Source organism: Phytophthora sojae (genome assembly GCF_000149755.1).
Source record: "Phytophthora sojae unplaced genomic scaffold PHYSOscaffold_2, whole genome shotgun sequence".
Lineage (NCBI taxonomy): Eukaryota > Oomycota > Peronosporomycetes > Peronosporales > Peronosporaceae > Phytophthora > Phytophthora sojae.
Window position 1 is genome coordinate 4,433,416 of NW_009258116.1, and position 22,846 is coordinate 4,456,261.

General features: G+C 54.3%; 9 protein-coding genes across 9 annotated transcripts; 3 read left to right on the forward strand and 6 right to left on the reverse strand.

Annotated features, from left to right (window-relative positions):
• Window positions 1-2,708: 2,708 nt before the first annotated feature.
• On the reverse strand, window positions 2,709-3,218 carry PHYSODRAFT_478976 (hypothetical protein; the record flags this gene model as incomplete). Its single annotated transcript, XM_009521132.1, has 1 exon — window positions 2,709-3,218. One exon carries the CDS (start codon window positions 3,216-3,218, stop codon window positions 2,709-2,711), a length of 510 nt encoding a protein of 169 aa, XP_009519427.1.
• Window positions 3,219-5,577: 2,359 nt separating this feature from the next.
• Window positions 5,578-6,165, reverse strand: PHYSODRAFT_479188 (hypothetical protein; the record flags this gene model as incomplete). Its single annotated transcript, XM_009521133.1, has 2 exons — window positions 5,578-6,045; window positions 6,121-6,165. The coding sequence occupies 2 exons, from the start codon at window positions 6,163-6,165 to the stop codon at window positions 5,578-5,580; spliced, it is 513 nt and encodes a 170-aa protein (XP_009519428.1).
• A 486-nt stretch (window positions 6,166-6,651) lies between these two features.
• PHYSODRAFT_408619 (hypothetical protein) lies at window positions 6,652-7,644 on the reverse strand (the record flags this gene model as incomplete). The annotated part of the gene is made up of 3 exons (XM_009521134.1): window positions 6,652-6,813; window positions 6,886-7,266; window positions 7,360-7,644. Coding segments are annotated over 3 exons (828 nt in total), but the record flags the coding sequence as incomplete, so codon positions are not given.
• Window positions 7,645-12,627: 4,983 nt separating this feature from the next.
• PHYSODRAFT_325279 (hypothetical protein) lies at window positions 12,628-13,137 on the forward strand (the record flags this gene model as incomplete). Its single annotated transcript, XM_009521135.1, has 1 exon — window positions 12,628-13,137. One exon carries the CDS (start codon window positions 12,628-12,630, stop codon window positions 13,135-13,137), a length of 510 nt encoding a protein of 169 aa, XP_009519430.1.
• A 1,125-nt stretch (window positions 13,138-14,262) lies between these two features.
• On the forward strand, window positions 14,263-14,757 carry PHYSODRAFT_485352 (hypothetical protein; the record flags this gene model as incomplete). Its single annotated transcript, XM_009521136.1, has 1 exon — window positions 14,263-14,757. The coding sequence occupies one exon, from the start codon at window positions 14,263-14,265 to the stop codon at window positions 14,755-14,757; it is 495 nt and encodes a 164-aa protein (XP_009519431.1).
• A 788-nt stretch (window positions 14,758-15,545) lies between these two features.
• PHYSODRAFT_486896 (hypothetical protein) lies at window positions 15,546-16,025 on the forward strand (the record flags this gene model as incomplete). The annotated part of the gene is made up of 1 exon (XM_009521137.1): window positions 15,546-16,025. The coding sequence occupies one exon, from the start codon at window positions 15,546-15,548 to the stop codon at window positions 16,023-16,025; it is 480 nt and encodes a 159-aa protein (XP_009519432.1).
• A 97-nt stretch (window positions 16,026-16,122) lies between these two features.
• Window positions 16,123-19,974, reverse strand: PHYSODRAFT_479482 (pleiotropic drug resistance protein ABC superfamily; the record flags this gene model as incomplete). The annotated part of the gene is made up of 3 exons (XM_009521138.1): window positions 16,123-17,901; window positions 17,950-18,081; window positions 18,127-19,974. 3 exons carry the CDS (start codon window positions 19,972-19,974, stop codon window positions 16,123-16,125), a joined length of 3,759 nt encoding a protein of 1,252 aa, XP_009519433.1.
• A 120-nt stretch (window positions 19,975-20,094) lies between these two features.
• PHYSODRAFT_408575 (hypothetical protein) lies at window positions 20,095-20,304 on the reverse strand (the record flags this gene model as incomplete). The annotated part of the gene is made up of 1 exon (XM_009521139.1): window positions 20,095-20,304. A coding segment is annotated over one exon (210 nt), but the record flags the coding sequence as incomplete, so codon positions are not given.
• A 340-nt stretch (window positions 20,305-20,644) lies between these two features.
• On the reverse strand, window positions 20,645-22,262 carry PHYSODRAFT_349849 (hypothetical protein; the record flags this gene model as incomplete). Its single annotated transcript, XM_009521140.1, has 4 exons — window positions 20,645-20,663; window positions 20,775-20,947; window positions 21,020-21,737; window positions 22,216-22,262. 4 exons carry the CDS (start codon window positions 22,260-22,262, stop codon window positions 20,645-20,647), a joined length of 957 nt encoding a protein of 318 aa, XP_009519435.1.
• Window positions 22,263-22,846: the final 584 nt, after the last annotated feature.

A 22,846-nucleotide genomic window follows, 5' to 3' on the forward strand; every position in this document is an offset into this window, starting at 1 on the left:
GTTTCCCCCAAGTCCCGACTGCTCTTGACCCGACGTCGCTCTCGCCGAGGCCCCGCGGCCTTTGGACGCCTGGCGTACATCCCACGCGCTCGCTGCTGCCTCCAGTCCTACACCGTACCCTTCTCCGTAGTCGCCGACGTGTGGGATCGCCAAGCTGACCGCCTCATCCAGCGTCCTGGGGCGGTGTCCACGCACGTGGGTCGCACCCATCGGGCTGCTCATGCCCTTCAGGAACGCGCTCACCAGCCAGTCCTCGCTGATGTCGCCCTGCTCCGCGATCTCGTGCAGCGATTACGCGTACTCCAGCAACCTCTCACCCCGCATCTGTCGACGCGCGTTGAGCAGATCGACGACCTCCGGCGTCGTGCGTCTCGTCATGTACTTCGCCCTCAGCATGGACGCCAAGGTGTCGATGTTCTCGTCGCCCGGCGCGACTGTCTCCATCACCGTCGCGAACCAGCGCTGCGCTTCGCCGTCCAAGTGTGCCGCCACCTCGTGGTAAAGCTGCGCTTCGGTCCACTGGACGCCCATCGTCGCCGCCTGTCTGCGCACTTCCGCTCTCACTGTCTTCAGCCACATCGTCACAGGCATGCTGTCGTCGAGTCCCTTGAACTTGGACAGTTTGAGGGACTTGGCTTTCTCACGGACGACCAGCGGTGGTGGTGGCGCTTGCATTCGTGCTGGACCACCTGCCGGTGCCATCCCCACTTCTGTTCCTCGTGCTGGTGGTGACGGTGGAGGCGCTTGGCTGTGCATCGCACTGCCCCGTCCGCCATCATCTCCAATGTTCGTCAGGTCCACAATTCCGCCGCTGTGTCCCGCGACGTCCACGCTCGGCCCAGGTTGCGTTACGCTGTCGCTGCTCGGGCTTCCGCTGCCGCCCGATGAGCCAGCATCGCCAGATGGACGACCACGGCCCTCGACGTCACCGCTTCCAGCCGGCGCGCGTCTTCCTCCCGGTTGTCCACTGCCGTTGTCGCTTCCTGCAGTACGTCCTCCGGCGCCGTCACAGCCGCTCGTGCCCAGCGATGTATCACCCGCGCTTCGGATCTCCGACGTCCCCAGCGTCACGGAGACCTGCGTGCCTCCTTCGTCCGTCTCGACCGTCATCCCTCCACTTGGCTTCTGCCGTTTCGCTGCAGCCGCCGCCGCTTCAGCAGCCGTCCGTTCAGCCGAAGCAGCGCGCCGTTGCGCGCGCTCATCGCGTACCACTGTTGTAGCCATCTCCGTAGCTCGTAAAACTGCAATAAGCAACATCCATACTTATCAGTATCCCATCTTATTCTCATTCCTCGTTTGTCTCGCTGCGGGGATTGCCCACAATGACTCAGCTCGCAACGTCTTCCTCTTTAAGACGTGCCCAGAGAGCCACTGCTATGACCACCATGTAGCTAGCGCCAACCTCCCTGCCCCATCCATTACAGGTCGTCAGCCAGCCGTCATCGATTGCAGACCTCTGCACCTAGGTAGCGGGTTAGCCGCGGTGGCATCAGCACGAGGCAGTTCTTACAGTGGTTAACCAGACAGCTACTGGCCGCCACCTCGTGACGGATAGAGATGACTGGGAGGAAGCGTTATCGGCACCGACGGTCGGGTAGCCCCGACGGCTGCTCCCCGCAACTAGCCCGGTTACATGCAACGGACGCAGGTGTCCTTCACCCGTAGGTACACGTGGACCCTTTGTCCCTCGGTCGAGGCGCTCCGCCACAACCCCCGTGGTCTCTCTCCACGGTCCCGTCGCTCTACTTGTCCACTGCCCTCATCATGTGCGAGCTCTACCTCAGCTTACCTCTCCCTTACTGCTCGACTCCTCGCCGGCGCCCTCCGCCGCAGTACGAAGGTCAGCAACCCGTGCTTCCGGCGCAGATCAATGTATTAGTCTCAACTCGCTGCACGTCCCGCAACAAATCTTAACTGAGGGTCGAGTCGACACGGCTGCCGCTCGCCTCCCTCCTATCTACCGTAGCCCCTCCGTCGCCTACACTAACTCTAGCTACAGCGCCCTTCCTATCCTACTTGGACCTCTCCCCCTTCTTGTCGACTCGACACTTCTTGTCCTCACGTTCGCTCCGCTGGCGTCGCCTCGCCTCCTGGCATGCTTCCACCTTGACTCGCCTTCACACGTCGTCCCTCCTGCGATCTTCGGCAGTCATGCTGCTTCAACTTCAATCGCCCACTTCCAGCGTTGGTCGGTGGCTCCAGCCCGCTGACTTGCCCCTGCCACCGGCCGCATCTAGCCGTACATCGTCGTCACCGACACCGCCATGGTGTGCCACATCACGTCCGTCGTCAACTCCTGCACGTCCAGCAGCTCGGACACGCGGCTGTTGGCCGTGTGACGGGCCACACAACTACAATAGATCATCTAATTACATGTATCATGTACTAGCAACGCATGCCAAGAAGGTCAAGTAGAGTAATCCTCCCGTGAATCAAATAATATCCTCGGCACTCGTGGGAATTGTGGTTGAATTTTCTAGTGCGTAATGTTAGTAGTTGATGCGGGTGCCAGTGTCAATGGCTCATTGTTAGTGCTTTGATGGCATTTCCTGAGGAGGGCGTTGGCACACTCATCCACAAGTTGTGCACAAACCGCAGACACCAGACAAATGTCAAAGTTTTGAAATGGGAAAGAAGTTAGCATATCAAGCTTAGCCTTAGGAGAGTATGGTGCCGCTGTGGACCTCGCAAACTCCAGATCGGTATCTCTACATGCAGACCTCGCCGTCCGCGTTGGCCATGTCGAGCACCCAGTAGTGCTTGTACTCTTTGGTGGCGTCGTAGCGGTAGCCGGGGCCGATGAACTTGAGGTCGCTGAACAGGTACGCGCCGGCAGACTTGACCCACGTGTCCACGACGGCGTTCACGGTGGTCTGGCCCGCGGCGACCATCTCGGCCGACTTGGAGGTGGCGATGTGCTGCGTGGCGTAGCGAATCGTGGGCGTGGATCCGCCCGATCCCGTGGTGCCGACCTTGTTGGTCTGGGCCATGTAGTCGGCCTGGACCTGGGCCGCCTTCATGAGCTTCTTGTTGATACAGACGGCCTTGAGCCCCTTCTCGGCGCGCTTGCTGTTGATGGCGAGTGCCAGCTTGGTGCTGAAGTCGGCGATCTGCAGCTCGCGCGTCACGGCGGTATCGGCCTCCTGCACTGCTGACTCGCCGTTGGCGACACCCAGGAGCGCCACAAGTGCGATCGCGAACAGGCCCTTGATGTTCATGGTGCGGAGGGTAGGCTGGTTGGAAGTTGTTGTCCTTCGCTTTGAGAGGCGGTTGGAATTGGGCTGCAATTTGAATAGTGAGGACCTGGAAAACCGGAGCAGAGCGAGGGCTCCCAACCCCGCTAGGTCGTCTGCTGTAGCGTGTTGGAGCCATCTTGTGGAGGTGAGCGTTCTATCCTTCGCTAGTGCGCGGGCTGGCACTCGGCAACCAGCGCAACAACGGAAAGGAAACCCCCGCAAGAGCTAGGAATCCATTCAGCACGGGCGAGTGCGTGGAAGTTGGAACCAAGGCACACCCAACGGCGTTGAGCGGTCAGGAATCAGGAACGAAACGACTCACTCCGAACAGCAAAAATCGGAGACCGTAATCAAAGTCTGGCGTAACCTAGGGCGGTTAGAGTTCGTTCCTGGGTTGGCCGCTGCCAACGGATTCTTACATCAGGATTTAAAAAAAAATCTCGAAACGTACAACTGTGCCCCGTGGTCTGCTGGGGCGCGCCAGCACTCCTAACCTGGACGTAAGCGTTTCGCTGTCTGGCCGGAGATCAAAGAATCCACATGACTTGACGCAAATAAGGATTATCCTTAGCTCTTCGCGCGTCTCCGCTGGGTGGCTTACAAAATAACTGCTTCGTGATGCCATGGGAATGGTCAACAGACACCGTGCATGCCAACCCTGAACGCTGCTATACAGAAGTGGACACTGGTATTACTGTAATAAAATAAAAGGTTATTCTGTAATTGTATAAGCGCGTTGAAGTGAACCAAACTATTTTGTTGATCCGAAAACAAAACCGACCCGACGTCGAACCCTTAGCTGCCAGGTTTTATAACGACGCAACCAGCATCAAACTCACCCCGCCAACATTTTTCGGGGTGGTGCTGAGACTGCTGAGAAGTGCGTTTTAGAGCCTTACTCGTAAGTTGATGTCCAAAGGAAATGCCCATGCCCAGAGCATCATTGCACAGTACTGGGCAGTCAGTTTTGCCCAAGTGTGGCAGCTACAGTTGGTCAGCCTAACGCCCTGGAGGGCTATTGGGTCTACGCTACCCAAGTCTAGTTGCAAACTTACTACCGGTACCCAGTGAGGGGTACTCATGGTATGACTCAAAAAACCGATGCGGACGTATGCACATTGAGGACTGTTGGTAAACTCAATCACTACATAGTAACGTGCACCGATCGATCGATCTAACAACCAATAGCAACACCCTGGTTTTTTCAAGTAGTTCTCTTAGCGAAGGCTAAGAGCACAACGCTCAGGGGTGTAACACCCTTTGTTCTCTAAGCGGATAGCTTAGAGCCAGCGTCATTTCTTGTCAGACCATCAGTTTAATACATTCGGTACATTTTAATATGAACTAGAGTATCCAAAATCTCATGGTATTACCGGTATAAAGCAGCGCAGCGTCCGGATCGATGCTTTTGACGTGGTTTTGGATTTGGAATAAAACTTAAGCAAAACAAAATGTGCGGTTTAATTCACACCCTCGATTAGATGGGCGTGATGTTTGCTGCAGCAAGAGCCTAAGTAAAGCAATATGAACGCATGGCGCAGCGAAATTAGCGCCAATTTGCACCGCGGACTTTATAACTGCAGTAACGTGTAAATTGCAGATGTAGTTCGTAAAAATAGAGGTATTTTACTAGGTGCGGCTCGTGAAGAAGTCTCGTTGGATGACATTATACTGGGTTGCAACAACTCACGCACCATGGAGTACCGTAGACCTTGACAGTTTTCTTCCTGATCGTGGGGTGAGCAAAAAAAAGATAGTAACAGAAATAGCGATAACAATATCAGTTTCAAAGTCATTAATCGACCAGGTCCCAAACGCCGCTCCCAATGAGGAGAGCCAATCATAAGTGAGATTCCAAATGACTTCAACAAAGTATGGACTGGTTTATCGGCTCCAAAGCCAAGAAAAAACCTTAAGGTTTTATTTTTGGCCGGCTGCGCAGCCTTCTCCGCCTTCACACTTTCCGCCCCGCATCTCCAACACGACAGCGCGCTCCGAGCGTGCCGCACGCCTCCCCCGCCGACCACCCCAGACCCGAGTGCCCCCAGGCGCGCCCCACGCGCCCCACGCAAGGACCCGTCGAAAGCAGCTACAAAACCCGGCAGGGCGGGTGTTGTGCTGCCGGTTTTGGTAGCTGTCGGCCAAGCACGAGGTCGTGCGCGCTCGCTGACGGTATGTGAGCGTTTTTCTATTGTGTATGACTTTGTATCGGGACTGACGGGAATCCATGCGCTGTGCTTAAGTTGTGGGATGGCGATGACGTGTGCATTTGCGCCTTGAATTCGATTATCCATGTTGTCTGAATAGGAATGTATTAAGAGTTAATACAAGCTGCGTGATCCTACGACTCCAAGTCTTTTTGCTTCCATTGGTGACTAGCTGGTGTGCAGCGGTCGACGATGCCACCGTTCGCTTTGCGGGTGATAAATGCTGAGCAGAGCGCGTCGTACGCAGAGCGGTGGCCAGCGCGCAGCTTTCTCCAGCGCTTCCGTAGCGACCCCGCGGTTTTGGATCGGCCTTTACCGTCGATACTCCCAAGCGCAGCGTTGACCTTCTTGTCCAAGTCTTCCGCTAGCGTCCAGACACTCTGCTTCCACAGCCGATACGCGACGCCGTCCCGGTCCAGTGGCGCCGTTGGTACGTCTACCTCTCGCCCTGCTGCTATGATCATGATGTTGACGCCTGCCTTGAGGTCAGCGCGAACAAACTGTTGTTTCTTTTGGGTTGCCGTGTGCCACAGCTCCTGTGTGTACCAGTTGTAGAAGCAGCCAGCAAGAGAGTGCGCTTCAACGACGGTGTCAGTGCTCGCCTGCGGGGCCTGGCCAGCACAGCGACAAGGAGCAGGACCGTCAGCGCTGGTGGCCTTGCTCTCGTGGGCCGCGACGAGCTTCTGAAGTGTGCGCTGCATTGCTGCGATGGACGATAGCATCTGGGTGACGGCTGCGGCAAGTATGGTGGTGTTTCCATTGCTGCGTTCACCCAGCTGTCCGAAGTTCTCCGTTTGCCAAGCCGTGCGAAGCTGCCGACCCCAACCAATGCACGTGTCCAGCGAGAGCCGAGCTCCCAGCGCTACGTTGGTTGCGTCCAGAGCTTCGTGGAAGCGGTACAGGTAATGCGATGTGAAGCCTGTGGCAGCCTGCTCCTGCTGGACTGCCGTTGCGACGTCGTCAAGATGGATGAGCAGGGACGCGAGCGCCGCATCCAGGACTAAGGCGTCAACGTTGAGCGTGGTGTCCGTGAAGCCGCTGACGTTCTTGAAGAGCTGGCCGCGCAGGGTTAGCAGCTGGGCGTACTCGAGCGCAGGAAGAAGCTCGCTCAAGGTGGCAATCGTGGGCGTGACGCATGGCAGGTGCGGGTCTCGGTATCCAGCGAGGACTTTGCCGACACTCTGGTCCTCGCGTGTCGTGGTACCCACGTACGCGAACGCCTTCGTGAGCGAGTCTAGCAGCCAAGCTCCCCGGGTCGAGATCCACTGGATCGCAAGCTGCGGTGAGGCGTTTGCATACGCTGCGGAGCCGCGGCGCAAGGAGTGGCTGCTCAGCCCTGCGGTGAGCGTCGGGGGCAGCGGGGCAGAGGCCTGGGCTTGGCGCTCGCAGACCATGGTGATGACGTCGTTAATATACTTGGACACGTTGGGCCTTCCTCTCACGCGCTTTGTTGGTGGCTCGTTCCTTGGTTCAGCTTTCTCTTCAAGGTTCTCCCAGTAGAGTATAGCTTCGTCTTGGCTGTAGGTCTTCTCCCCTGGCAAATTCGATGCCGCCGCGTGCGGCACTAGCGGGAACACATAGCTGGAAGGCTCCGACGCTCCGACGAACAGCATTCCGAGGCCGTGCAGCATACACTGCTCCCAGTGAGTCGCGGCCTTGTAAATTGAGATGCCTTGAACCACCGAAGTCTTGATTCGAGCTAGATGCAGAAAGAGCTCCCCAGATGCCGCCATAGATAGCTGGCTCTTCCTAGCAAAACAGGTATCGATCGCTCGACCAAACGTGTGCCACATTAACGTTAGTACAGCAGCGTCATGTAAGCTCTTATAACCTGAGCCAACCCCCTTAATCGCAGTTTCCTGCACCAGAACACGCAAGTCGCCGAGCGTGCAGCCTGGAGCTTCACCAGTCTGCACGCCAGCTAGCAAATTTCGCTCCTCAATAGTTGAACCCATTTTGTCGCGTATTTTCGCAATTCGCTTGCTGTCTGACAAGTACAGAGGGTACCGCTCTCGGAGCAGGTTCACAACTTGGGACATATAGCCCACAGCAGTAGCCTTAGCAAGACGGCCTCCTCGAGCACTTGGCTTAGTTTGCAAGAAAATGGAGAAGGCGGTTAGCAAAGAGTAAAAGTTTTGACTTGGTAGAGCATCAGGAATAGACAGCGACTTCGCAATACTAGCAATTGACTCCTCATTCATGTTAGCAAGAGCTAAGAATTCGCTGAAGCACTTCATCGCCGCTGCCTCCTGCCCTGCTGTCCCTTGCGGGATGTCAAGCCCTCTCGGCGCTCGCTGCATCTTTTCAAATGGGAGAGGAGAGAAAGCAGACGAGTCACAGCCACCAACGATACAATCATGATTTGTATTGGGAATTTGCGGTCAAATATGAGTAATGCAACAATTACACTAAACTTTTGTATTGGATATTATTCTAGCAAGACTGTAAATTCCCAAAATAATTGGGAAAATGTTGGGATACACACGAATCGATCGTGATTGGCTAAATTCATTGAAGAACTTGTCCTGATTGGATAGATGCAATGACAGAGAAGCGCAAGGAATGCCAAGTTGGGAGAAAGCTTCCTTATCCTACAGTAACTAATAGCGGTTGCAGTAGCGGTGACATTGACAGTAGGGCAGTTGCAGTGGTAGCTGGCAGTGATCGTGACGCAGGCGAACAATTCCAACAGCAATATACCGAATAAAAATTATTGTGCCTTTCACTTATTCTGCCGTGATAATTCTGGCATAACTCTAATCCGTTATCGACCTTAATTATGCCCCGAGTTAGCTAATTCCCATGTTAATTCCGGGTCGTCCCTCCGTGGCCGAATTAGGAGCGGCGATGGTGAAGCCGACTCAAGGCGGAATAAGCTAATCCAGCCTTCGTTATTAATAGGCGGAAACAGAGCGATTGGCGGTTTCCTATCCGCCAATCCATGCCATTCTGTAATAGGCGGAAACAGAGCGATCGGCGGTTTCCTATCCGCCAATCCATGCCATTCTGTTCGTATCTCCGTCGATTAGCTCTCAAATGCTGATCGCGGATGTTAGGGGAAGCGCTCACAATCTTAGGCATAATTAGCACTAAATAAGCGTTGATCACCCTTTTATGACTCTAATTCCGCCTGAATTAACAGCTCACCCGCCAAAATACGTGAAAGACACAATACGTCATATTGATATTACTTACGCAGCAATACAAGTCACACACATTATTTGGAAAAGAGGAGAGTGATTTATAAGGGTCTAGAGGACGATAAGATCATCGATGATGTTTGGATCGCGTCGTTTTCACCACGGTGGACGGCGATATTCAGATGGCATCTACGTATAAATTTAGCTTGAGCAAGCCATGAAATGCCCCGTGATATTATGCAGCAAGTCAAGCAGTATGGAGTAGATTTTGGCAGTCTTTCTCAGGCATGAAAAAGAAAGCAGGAGCAATATCATTACAGTGCCATTATCAATGCTGGAGATCGTAGTTGTAGCGTAAATAACAATGGTAGCGGTAGTGGCAGCAGATAATAAACAGCCGCAGCAGCGATAGCAGCAGATACGAACAAGCAATATCAATGACAACATTACTATGACATCATTAACAGTAGTGAAATAGTAGTTGTAGTAGCTGTAGTACAGCTGCTCCAGCTGTAGTTGCAGTAGTGGTAAGCAGATAGTGCCTGTGGCCAGCAGTAACGCGCGCCACAGGTAGCATAACAAATGCAATATCTTTAACAATAGTGGAATATGAGTAGTATAGCAATATAAGTAGTGATGAGGTAGGAGTAGCAGCAGCAGCGATAGTGCCAGTGTCAGTGACAGTGGCTGAAGCAGTGGCAATAGCAGTTACAGTAGCAGCCACAGTAGCTGTAGCATGGCAGTGGTGGCGACAGTGGCAGTTGCAATAAATACCAATTGCAGCATGATGTTGTCAACATCAGGGCCCCTCCAATTCAGTATTATATTGAATTGGTAAAATTGCTTGACAGTAATAATGATTTAAATATGACGATAACCAAAGCTAATTATTATACTGATTAAATATTTCAGTTCCATGCGCCTTGACAGTGTTTTTGAATATCCTGAAATCATACGAGCCAGTAATACAAATTTAATATGGCGCTTGCCAATAACACATATTTTCGTCATTAATTGACAATTTTCATATTGAAATTTTTTATTCATGCCCCTGGTCAACAACAATTATAATAGTATGAAAATTTAAGTTTCTTGTAGTAGTATGAAGCGTTTCATGTATAGTAATCACAAAAATATTGGTCTTAATGTTAATAATAGTAACAAGTGCAGACTGGGCGTCCTAACCGTTTTAGTAGCAAAAAACACAAAATTGTTCGGTCCGCTTAGAGACCCGCACGCGAAGCGCGCCCCAGTTTTAAACGAAAGATTGCGTCAGCTTTTAGCCAAAACCTGTGAAAACGGAGGGTTTAATGCTTGCATTTTACCGGCACTTCGGATGATTGACGCGCTTCGCGTGGGCACTATCGCTGCTGCTGCTACTCCTACCTCATCACTACTTATATTGCTATACTACTCATATTCCACTATTGTTAAAGATATTGCATTTGTTATGCTACCTGTGGCGCGCGTTACTGCTGGCCACAGGCACTATCTGCTTACCACTACTGCAACTACAGCTGGAGCAGCTGTACTACAGCTACTACAACTACTATTTCACTACTGTTAATGATGTCATAGTAATGTTGTCATTGATATTGCTTGTTCGTATCTGCTGCTATCGCTGCTGCGGCTGTTTATTATCTGCTGCCACTACCGCTACCATTGTTATTTACGCTACAACTACGATCTCCAGCATTGATAATGGCACTGTAATGATATTGCTCCTGCTTTCTTTTTCATGCCTGAGAAAGACTGCCAAAATCTACTCCATACTGCTTGACTTGCTGCATAATATCACGGGGCATTTCATGGCTTGCTCAAGCTAAATTTATACGTAGATGCCATCTGAATATCGCCGTCCACCGTGGTGAAAACGACGCGATCCAAACATCATCGATGATCTTATCGTCCTCTAGACCCTTATAAATCACTCTCCTCTTTTCCAAATAATGTGTGTGACTTGTATTGCTGCGTAAGTAATATCAATATGACGTATTGTGTCTTTCACGTATTTTGGCGGGTGAGCTGTTAATTCAGGCGGAATTAGAGTCATAAAAGGGTGATCAACGCTTATTTAGTGCTAATTATGCCTAAGATTGTGAGCGCTTCCCCTAACATCCGCGATCAGCATTTGAGAGCTAATCGACGGAGATACGAACAGAATGGCATGGATTGGCGGATAGGAAACCGCCGATCGCTCTGTTTCCGCCTATTACAGAATGGCATGGATTGGCGGATAGGAAACCGCCAATCGCTCTGTTTCCGCCTATTAATAACGAAGGCTGGATTAGCTTATTCCGCCTTGAGTCGGCTTCACCATCGCCGCTACGACCCGGAATTAACATGGGAATTAGCTAACTCGGGGCATAATTAAGGTCGATAACGGATTAGAGTTATGCCAGAATTATCACGGCAGAATAAGTGAAAGGCACAATAATTTTTATTCGGTATATTGCTGTTGGAATTGTTCGCCTGCGTCACGATCACTGCCATACCACTGCAACTGCCCTACTGTCAATGCCACCGCTACTGCAACCGCTATTAGTTACTGACTTTGAAACTGATATTGTTATCGCTATTTCTGTTACTATCTTTTTTTTGCTCACCCCACGATCAGGAAGAAAACTGTCAAGGTCTACGGTACTCCATGGTGCGTGAGTTGTTGCAACCCAGTATAATGTCATCCAACGAGACTTCTTCACGAGCCGCACCTAGTAAAATACCTCTATTTTTACGAACTACATCTGCAATTTACACGTTACTGCAGTTATAAAGTCCGCGGTGCAAATTGGCGCTAATTTCGCTGCGCCATGCGTTCATATTGCTTTACTTAGGCTCTTGCTGCAGCAAACATCACGCCCATCTAATCGAGGGTGTGAATTAAACCGCACATTTTGTTTTGCTTAAGTTTTATTCCAAATCCAAAACCACGTCAAAAGCATCGATCCGGACGCTGCGCTCTTTATACCGGTAATACCATGAGATTTTGGATACTCTAGTTCATATTAAAATGTACCGAATGTATTAAACTGATGGTCTGACAAGAAATGACGCTGGCTCTAAGCTATCCGCGTAGAGAACTATTGTTGCTGTGCGTCGGCTTGGATTGCAAGCTAGTATTGGAAGAGAGTGTAGTAGCGGTGTAGTAGAGCGCCTTTGAATTGCGAGCGATCCGTAGATGATGCCTCGATGGTCCGCTTCGTTGGGGCAAATGCATTGATGTGCTGTTATCGATCACAGTGCAGTCTGGATACCGGTAGTGTTATCTTGACATCAGGCTCCGTGAGCACGTCGAAGAGACTTGCGTGTAGTGCACCCAATGCGCTGTAGAACACCCGCATAACTGGGATCAGCAAGTTGCTGGCTTTGAAGAAGTTAAACCTAGTTGTATTAGGCGCTTTCTCGAGATGGAAAAACGAAATTCGCTATAAGCTTGCAGTGCAAAACATTTTAGTTCCGCGCCCACCGGCTGAGCCACACCACGGGGCGAGCTCGACAGAGCGAGACCCGGGGGCTCAGCCAAGGGGGGCGCGGGTATTTAGCTTGTAAGCTTTTCACAAAAAGCAACAGATCGCTGAGAGACCTGCGTGCACCGCGCGCCGAAGTCGAGTCCAGCGGCCAACCCAGCACTCCAGCGGAACGGACTCTAACCGCCCTAGGTTGCGCCAGACTTTGATTACGGTCTCCGATTTTTGCTGTTCGGAGTGAGTCGTTTCGTTCCTGATTCCTGACCGCTCAACGCCGTTGGGTGTGCCTTGGTTCCAACTTCCACGCACTCGCCCGTGCTGAATGGATTCCTAGCTCTTGCGGGGGTTTCCTTTCCGTTGTTGCGCTGGTTGCCGAGTGCCAGCCCGCGCACTAGCGAAGGATAGAACGCTCACCTCCACAAGATGGCTCCAACACGCTACAGCAGACGACCTAGCGGGGTTGGGAGCCCTCGCTCTGCTCCGGTTTTCCAGGTCCTCACTATTCAAATTGCAGCCCAATTCCAACCGCCTCTCAAAGCGAAGGACAACAACTTCCAACCAGCCTACCCTCCGCACCATGAACATCAAGGGCCTGTTCGCGATCGCACTTGTGGCGCTCCTGGGTGTCGCCAACGGCGAGTCAGCAGTGCAGGAGGCCGATACCGCCGTGACGCGCGAGCTGCAGATCGCCGACTTCAGCACCAAGCTGGCACTCGCCATCAACAGCAAGCGCGCCGAGAAGGGGCTCAAGGCCGTCTGTATCAACAAGAAGCTCATGAAGGCGGCCCAGGTCCAGGCCGACTACATGGCCCAGACCAACAAGGTCGGCACCACGGGATCGGGCGGATCCACGCCCACGATTCGCTACGCCACGCAGCACATCGCCACCTCCAAGTCGGCCGAGATGGTCGCCGCGGGCCAGACCACCGTGAACGCCGTCGTGGACACGTGGGTCAAGTCTGCCGGCGCGTACCTGTTCAGCGACCTCAAGTTCATCGGCCCCGGCTACCGCTACGACGCCACCAAAGAGTACAAGCACTACTGGGTGCTCGACATGGCCAACGCGGACGGCGAGGTCTGCATGTAGAGATACCGATCTGGAGTTTGCGAGGTCCACAGCGGCACCATACTCTCCTAAGGCTAAGCTTGATATGCTAACTTCTTTCCCATTTCAAAACACCTGGTATCTGCGGTTTGTTCAAGACCGCTTTGGTCTGATTCATCCGTCAGCTGCAATGTCCGTGGCAACGTGTCATTTGCGAGGAAGCTAAGTGTCCTAGCTAGGACTCCTAGGACCTAGCGAATTTGGATTGAGGGTTCGCCGAAGACGCGGCATTGCCCGGTTGAACTTTATCACGATCGGTCATTGGCCCCTCTGCGTCGATCGGCACCTGCCTGCTGGCCGCCGCAGGTGATATGCAGCCTGGCGCTAGAAACTCAGCAGCACGAACACCCTGATGTGCAGCGAAATTTTGTTTTCATCGAGTGCCTCAGTGAGGCCCTCACTACACGTGAGGCGTTGACTAGACCATCTCCATGCAGATGAAATGTCCTTACATCTATAAGAACTTACGTCGCAATGCTGCCAACAACGAACAGCATTCACTGCATTAAACATTACTGGGCGTAGTTACCGTACATCCATGTATTCGCCACCGCGACGCGGATTGCGCCGCTATCCTGATTTACTGCAGCGTTCCCGCTTCAAATAAGGCGCACAATCCTGATCATGGGCTTTGCAGGGTACAGGCGTCCCCGGTCTATTCGCCACAGTGGTACTTATGATGTTTGCGAATCAACAAGATTCACGCCTCTGAACATAAATGAGTATGTACTGACTTACTAAAATCTTAGCTCAAGAATACTGGAGGTATTCCCGCAACATGCCACTTGTAGCAGTAGGTCTCGCTGTAAACTCATCTAAATCAATATGCTTGCAGAAGTAGCGCGCAAATCTTGAGAGCTTGTTGTACTTCCTGTGCGAGGTACATTAAAATATACAGCCGGGACTAACCCGGGACGCCTGTACTGTATCAAGCTGGGCCTCGAGCTGATCGGCAATGCTGATCAGCTCAAGCCATGCCGAATCGGCATGGCTTGGTCTCGATACATGTAGATCTTCGCTTGGTGAATCTCGCTAAGCCACGAATCACTTCTCAAATTGCAGCGCGACCGCAACACATCCTTTCAAGAGAACCAGCCACCCAAGACCATGAACATCAAGGGACTTTTCGCGTTTGCGGTCGTGGCCCTCGCCGGCATGGCCAACGCTGAGACCAACGAGCACGTCGCCCGTGAGCTGCAGGTGGCTGACTTCAGCACGAAGCTGTTGAACGCCGTGAACGCCCTGCGCTCGAAGAAGGGCCTCGCTGCCGTGTGCATCAACACAAAGCTGGCGGCTGCTGCCCAGGACCTGGCCGACGACAACGCTGCGAGGAACACGGTCAGCACCAAGGGCTCCGACGGCTCGACCCCAAGCACGCGGTATGAAGACGAGGGCATCGAGACCAAGCAGTCGGCCGAGCTTGTGGCCGCCGGCCAGTCCAGCGTGGACGCCGTGGTGGCCACGTGGACCAAGTCCTCGAGCACGTACCTGTACAGCGACTTTAAGTTCATCGGCCCCGGTTACGCCTACGACAAGTCCAAGCAGTACAAGCACTACTGGGTGCTGGACTTCGCCAACGCCGACGGCGAGTCCTGCGCGTAGAGTATAATCTACGAGTGACTGTTAGGCCACCACAAACAACACACTAACTCTGTAATGCAAAAAACAACTTTTAATACAACTGTAGCTTCGTTGGTCCCTTGTCGTACATGTAGCCGCCATTGCGATTCAATCCGCTGCCTTCTCAACGTGTAATGGCATAGCCGCTGGACGTTCCCCACCGAGGTCCACATGGCGATCTTCGTGCAGTGGACGGATTGTCGACTCGAACGGCTACGCCACGTTACACACGCTTCAAGGATACGCCGCTGATTTGCCTCGTCACTTTCGTAAAGGTGAAGGGGCACATGACGGCAGAAGACAGCCAGACCAAGTTGGATAGCCCTGCCACATTAACGCGTCTTCAGGGCAGCGTAGCACAACCGACCCACACCAGCGCGCGCCAGCATTGATTGACCTCTGCTAGGCACGCTCTTGCGCCCGCGTCACAAAAGAGCGCGGCGGGTCTCGGCGTCGTGACGCCGGAAAACTTGGGCCAAACACCTTGCGTTGCGTTACATGTACGTACTGTAGTTTGGAGGCCACCGTGGCGAACTTGTCCCCATCTGCAGTCGAAATTCCGATGATCATAAGCTTTGCTCGGCGTGGAGCGCGTTTCTAAGCTGCTGCTAGGGCTCCGGACCACAGCCTCCACGCTCGATGTGTGTGTGTGCTCCGTGCTACTCACGACGCTCCCCCGAAAAAATCTTCAGGCTTTTCACTTCATTTTCCAAATTGCAGCGCAATACCAAACCCCCTCCCTCCACTCCAAGCGAAGTACAAGACCCACCATGAAGAGCTTCCTCGCCCTCGCACTCGTCGCTCTCGTTGGCTCGGCCAACGCCGTTGAAGTTTCCCGTGAGCTCCAGGTCGCTGACTTCAGCTCCAAAGTGCTGAACGCCGTCAACGCCAAGCGCGCCGAGAAGAACCTGACCACGGTCTGCATCAACTCGAAGCTCGCGGCAGCTGCCCAGGTCCACGCTGAGGATATGGCCGCCAATAACTTCATCGGCACGTCGGGCTCGGACGGCTCCACCCAGGTGGACCGCCTCGAGGCGCAGAACCTGATCGTCTCGGCTGCCGCTGAGCTCGTTGGCGCCGGCTACACCACGGTGGACAGCATGGTTGCGGCTTGGCTCAAGGCCTCGAGCGACTACATCTACGCCGACTACCCGTACATCGGCCCCGGCTACAAGTTCGACAAGACCAAGCAGTACAAGCACTACTGGGTGCTCGACCTCTCGGACGGTGAGGGCGAGAGCTGCGCTTAGATCAAAGATGCAGCGTTAACGCCATCGTTGAATGAAAGGTTTCATTTAACCATTTAACTCAATTGTCCACCTTGTTGACACAATGTCCACCTTGTACCTAGCGCCGCTCGTAGTTGATGAAGCGCAGCGCTAGTAGAGCCAGAATACGCAGAATGACGATGATAAGCACCACCACGCCCATGTTGCGTACAAACTCGTCGTGGCGAGCACCGAACGTGTACTCCACGTACTCCTTGACATTCGAGAACGTGAGAGTAACGGGGGCGTCGCGCAACTCCTGGCACCCGATGTCAGAGTCCCCAGCGGCTGGGCAGTCAGCGAACACGAGAGCGGTGAGAGCGCTAAAGGAATACCGCAGCGGCACGATCTGGTAGAGCCACTTGTACCCTGCGGGGATCGAGTGCACGGGCGGGTTGAAACCCATGAAGAGGAAACTGGCAGTGTTCACCACCACACCAACCACCATCGCCAGCTCTGCCGTCGGTAGTGCGTACGCCAGCAACTGACCCATGTAGACTTGGAGCAACACCAGAAGCGCCGTGTTGACCCAAAACAATGCCCCCGACGCGATACCTCCCGTGAACCCGACCATGGGGTAGAAGATCACCGAGAAGAGGAGGGTGCTAGCGAACACGTAAGGGATCTCCACGATTGACCCAGCGACGAAGTACCAAAAAGCACTGAAACACTGAGAGCCACGCTCCCGGTAGAATGAAGCTCGGTCGCCCACCGCAACAGGTAGTACGCCAAAGAATGACACGATCCCATTGAAGCCCGTAGCGATGAAGAGCATTCCAACACCAGCATTCGCGCCCGCGTACGATCCATAGTCCGCCTCGAGAAAAGAAATGCCAAAGATGAGAGCCAAGATGAGAGATATACCCACCCGAGTGATGTTGTACGACGCCGTCCGCCAGTACGATCTGAAGCTGCGTTGCACCAAAAAGTGGAGCTGCACGAGTGGTCCAGCAGCTCTCTTCCTGGCAAACGTCAGCTCAGCTTGGCTTTCAGAGGGGCATGCAACCCCAGGCTCTTTCATCGTAGCGTCAAGTTGTTCGCGGAGCTTGCTAGACTGGAAGACGTCCGCAAAATCGACCGCTGCGGCATTTCCAGAGCTCTTATCGCCTGTGTTTACCCCCGCGCCAATACACTCGAGCATCCACGTGGCCGGGTTGGCTTCCGGCTGAAGAGGAGAGACGCCTGGGAGCTGTTCAAAGTATTGCACCAGGTCGCGGCACTGTGGGCCTACATCACCGAAGAACACGGTTCGTCCACCACGTTGAAGCAGCAGCACACTGTCGAAAAGTCCGAATACTTCAGCCGACGGCTGGTGAATTGTCGTGATCACGGTTCGGCCAGAACGCGCCACCTTTTTCACGCCCTCCATGATGGTCTTCGCCGCGGCTGCATCCAATCCGCTGGTAGGTTCGTCAAGGAACAAGATACTCGGCTGAGCAGCTAGCTCGACACCGACTGTGAGGCGCTTGAGTTGCTCCATGGACGCGCCACGAACAATCCGATCAGCGATGGAGTGCAGGTCCAGCAGATCGAGGCACTCGCGGACGGTGTCTCGCTTGACGCTGCTCGGAACGTCTGCTGGCTGTCGAAGAAAGGCACTGAAGGTGAGCGCCTCGCGGAACGTGGCGCCCTCGCAGTGGACATCCGTTTGCTCGCAGTACCCTGTGCAGCGACGCATGGCCAAGTCACTCGCCTCGTGGCCGTTGAGCAGGATTCGTCCGCGTACAGATCCTCCCGTCTTGCGGTGCGCGATGACGTCCATCAACGTGGTTTTCCCAGCGCCGGAAGACCCCATTAGCGCGGTCATGAATCCTGGTCTCGCAAACCCTGAGACACCCTTCAGAATTTGCAGCATTCCCTGTTCAGCTTTGCCATCTTCCTTCTTGAGGTGGTGAGGCATCGGCACCGAGTACCAAATGTCCTCAAATGCCAGCGTGACTGGAACAAAGTTGCGCTTGCCACTCGAAGGCTGGATCGCAATCTCCACTGACTCCGTTCCTCGCGGGGTTTTGAGCAGTCCGTATAACTCGTCACTAGGCTGTTTTGGTTTGGCTGGGACTTGATCCGAACTGTGGGGTTCGACGTTGTCGTTCTCGTCAGTAGACGCGCTTGCACTTGTATCTTCGGGGCCCTCGAAGCGGCGGTGTTCCAAGGCCCACACAGACAGACCCAAGAAGAGGAGGTAGCAGCCCACGACGAAGACCATGCTGAGATCCACGTAGCTTTTGCTCGCCGGTACGTCAAATAGTGAGAGGTAGTACTCGCCCATGGTGCCACCCGAAAGACTGCAGTAGTCGACGCCTTCGTAGACGCAGATGTCAAAGCGTGCAGCCCGGAACTGGTTGACAGCCAGCCCGCGAATGCCCCAAGCGACCGGGCTCGCCCAATACAGCCAGAGCAGGTAGTCCGGAAGCTGGTCTTTCGGGATAGCGAAGCCTGCATACGTGGCCATGACGAGCACGGACAGCATCGCCATCGGCATCGCCACGTTCATGTTGGGCGTAAGGGCGACCAACAGGAAGTACCAGGCTCCGTACGCTAAGCTGGAGAGAAACACGATGGCCTCGTAGCGCACGAACAGTTCAGCTTCAGGCACGAACCCACACAACCAGTAAATCAGCGATCCGAAGACAAACGTCTCGAACAACGCCACTGGTATGTGGCTCAATGCGCTAGCAAGCACAAACGACGAGGACCGATAGAAGTTGGCTCGACGCTGGCGGTAGAAGATGTCGCGAGCTTCAAACAGGGTCGGGATTTGCGCGGCCTGGCCCAGCGACACAAAGAAGATCACGGAGAAGACCACCCCCATGATCACCTGCACGTCGGTGGCGTCGAAGTCGTAGAACGTGCTCGCATACAACAGCCCCATGATCACCGTCATCACTGCTCGTCCGACCACGAACGCGACGTTGCGGCTCAGCACGAGCATTTCACGGCGCACGAGGGTCCATGTACTCGCAACGAAGCCTTGCTGGAACTCAGGAATAGTATCCATGTACTTGTGTGCGCCTTCCACAATGCCTGGGTCCACCAGAGTCTGCAGTTCCTGCAACTTCCGCTGATGGATCAAAGAGCCCGAAAACACGGCAGCGAACTGCTTCGCCGTACGCGGAAGGGCCTGGTTGGACGGTAGAGCAATTGTTTGGTACCGAAGTTGGTCTTCAGTGCCCAGATCCATGAGGAAGTCGGCGAAGTCGCGTCCTGGAGGACAATAGAAGCCTAGTGCTTCGAAGTAGCCTCGCACCTCACTTACAGGACCGTGGTAAGCCACGCGACCGCCCATCAGCAGCAGAACGTCGTCGAATAGTTCGAAGACTTCAGGCGCTGGCTGCAGTAGTGCTGCTACGACAGTCTGGCCAAAGGATCGTGCTCGGCCACGCAGACTTGAAATGATGTCGAAGGCTGCAGCGCTGTCGAGGCCAGTGGTGATACTATCCAAGAACAGAGCCAGCTTGAAGCCTACCAGCATTTCTCCGGTAGTAACGCGCTTGCGCTCGCCACCGGACACCCCGCGCAGTAAATTGCCGCCAATGATCGTGTCTGCGCACTGCTGCAGGCCGAGAAGCTCCAACGTTATCTGCGGCAAGTGACGCAACAACGAGCGTGCTGTAGCTTGAACCTCTGCGTTGTCTTCAGGCTGAGCTCCGCGACTCAACAGTTCCTCAACATGGTTGCCGAAGTACGCAGTGCTGCACGTGTGAGCGAACTCGTGCGTCTCACGGACCGTGAGAGTGGACAAATGCAGGTCTTGCTGGGCGACGTAGGCTGCAAACTGCGGTAAGCGGCGATCCAGCGATTCACGAGGCTCATCGTTGTACGCGATCTCACCTTCAAGGGCGACGTTGTTGTTCTCCAGAGGGAACCGACCGCTAAGCAGTTGCAGCAACGACGACTTCCCCGACCCTGGTTGACCAAGTACAAGCGTCATACTCCCCGGTTTGAAGACGCCCGATAAGTCTTGAAGAATGTAGCGCCTTGCTGATTGCTTGTCACGCCTAGCGTGCTTCTTCAGGAACGACGGGATGCAGGCACCAAGCGACTTGGTCACAGCACGATGAAGTACTCGGGGCAAAGTCGGAAGCTCCGAGGAAGCTGCACCCGCTGCGTCGTCATGTGTCACGGGCGTCTCCACCGAAAGCGAGAGGTTGCGCACACGGATCTCAAGTCGAGGGAGTGCCTGCCCCGCAGCAAGCCTCAACTCGTCAGCCACAAAGCGGTGAAACGCGTCGGGTCCTTCAGCCATGAACGCGCTTGCCGAGGTGTGCGAGACAACGTCTGACGACTGCAATTGCAGTCCATCGCCACCTTGCTTGGCGTTTTCTTCTCCAGTTTCCATCGACTTTCTTGAAATCCGTGAATTTTCACGTACGGGTCTGGAGTGTCGGGCTGGCGAATTCGGAAGTGAACGACGTGCTGGAATATCGAAAAGGCCTAGCAGGCGCGCACACCAGCAGTAAGTGGGTAAAGTCTCCTATAAGCGACCCGTCTGGATCCGTTTAGTCATTTTCGCTCTTGACAAAACAGTCGCATCACCATCACGACGTCGTTTGTATCTCGCACCGGGAAAAACTGGACCACACTCGACCCGACCCGACCAGCTATTTCCTTTGCCTTCGCCTGACAACTTGTGTCATAGTGCAAGTGACGCCAAGAACGCCATTAGAGTAGAAAGTCATTCATTGGGAGCGCGACTTACTTCGTCAGCGCATTATGTCGCGACAACTCTACGGGGCCTTTTCGCTCGTCTTGTCCTTGGCGGCCTTGTCGGCAGCCGCGTCCTTCTTCTCCTCCTTCTTCTCCGTCGTGAAGCCTACCTCCTCCGACTCTTTGTACTTAATCTTGTTGTTCACGAGGTTGTGCAGCGCGATCGTGCAGCGGATGAGCGAAGACAAGTAGATCACCTGCAGCCGCGCAAAAACAAATAAAATAAAACATCAGTACGCCCCTAAAAAACAAATCAAAACTCTACGTACGAAGTGCATGTCGTTCGTCTTCATGAACATGGAGCGCACGAGCTCGTCCACGTTCAGGTTGGGCAGCAGGTTGAAGATGGTCTGCATGTTGTAGATGATCTGGTGGTTGGGCGGCAGGCGGCCGGCCACCACGTTCTCCAGGTACGTCTTCATCTCCTCTAGCCGCTCCTTGAGCCCGTTGAGCGCCGTCATCTTGTGCTTGACCTGGCCGGCCAGCGAGCTCACGGACGGGTCGTTGATGTCGCGCAGCAGGTGCTCGACGCCGACCTCCTCGGCCTCGTAGGCGCCCACGGTGGACTTGATGTGCTTGAAGACGCGCTTGATGGCCTTGCCGTCCTCCTCCACCTCCTCCACGGAGCCGTAGGCCGTGGTGGGGAGGCCCTCGACGTTGGGGCGCACGTCGCAGATGACCAGCACCGGGTTGGGGCAGTAGCGGCGGAACAGGTCGTCGATGTCGAGGTCGGCCTTGCGGATCTTGGGGCCCGAGCTGTAGAAGCCCACGATGCGCTCCTTGGCGTTGATCTTCTTGAACATCTGGTACATGTTCTCCAGGAAGTCGTGGTCCAGGTACCAGATGCCCGGGTTGCGCAGGTCCTCGTCGAAGGGCACGGCGAACGAGTTGGTGATGTCGCACTTGCCGTGGAAGGTCGAGCCCAGCAGCACGCCCACCACGCGCTTGCTCGTGTCGCGCGCCACGCGGTTGTAGTGGTCCACGATGCTCAGCAGCACCAGCGGGTGCGTCACCACCTCCTCGGGCAGCTGCAGCTTGCTGTGCGTCGCCGTCGTCGTCGTTTCGGCCGCCATCGCTTCACCTCACTACGCGAGCAGCTACAGATGCAATCTTTGTGAACCGCTATAAAAAATCTTCCCCCTCTGAAGTAGGCTGGTGTGGCGCACACTACGTTTGATGTTGAAGTAACGATAGTGTGGTGTACACCAAACACATAGTTGTTTTTCCACCCCAGACGACGCTGATGTCTTCGCCGGCGACGGTCCGCGCCATCTACCGCTGTCTGCTGCGCGACGCGCGGGCGCTGCAGCGTACGCCGCACTTCAACATCCGCCGCGAGCTGCAGCTGGAGCAGTGGGGCACCGGCAGCTTCGTGGAGCCGCTGTCCAAGGCGGAGAAGGAGGAGCTGCAGACGTTGACGCAGGCGCAGGGGCCGAGGGTGCTCACGTCGCTGGATCAGTTCTACCGGCTGCGAGACAATGCCGTCCGCATGGGGTCGCCCAGTGTGGACATTATGGAGAGCATCCGCGCGGGTTTCCGAGAGAACATGCAGCTGAGGGACGCGAAGGTGGCGATGGGAGCTGGAAATCTGGTTGGTGCGTGTCAAAAGGAACTGACAATAATTAATTGGGTTGCTGACAGGTTAGGAGTGCGAAGCTGGATGAAGCCATCGAGTATGTTGAGTTGTCTATTGTGTCGCTGGATGTCGGGTGGTTAACATTGGGGTTTTGGATCTTCTAGAGCGCTGGGCGAGCTGTCCACGCAACTTCTTCTTGCTCAATGCTCGAGCGGTAGGAGTTGATGACAATACTATTGTATGATTTGGGTTGGACGTCCGTCTGATGATGAGAGTGCGCGTTGCTGTGCAGTGACTGTGACAAACGGTATCCGCATTGAGGCGACGAGCCACTACGTGCAGAGCCACAGCAACCCAGCTTCCAACACCTACCGCTTCACGTATCGGGTAACCATCACCAACCAAAGTAAGAATGGACGCACCGATCTGTGTGAGCTCTGCATGCAGTGAATGAGAGTGCTAAAGCTCACGGTGTGACTGCTTTTGTGCCTCTGATTTATGTAGACGAGGAGTGCTCGGT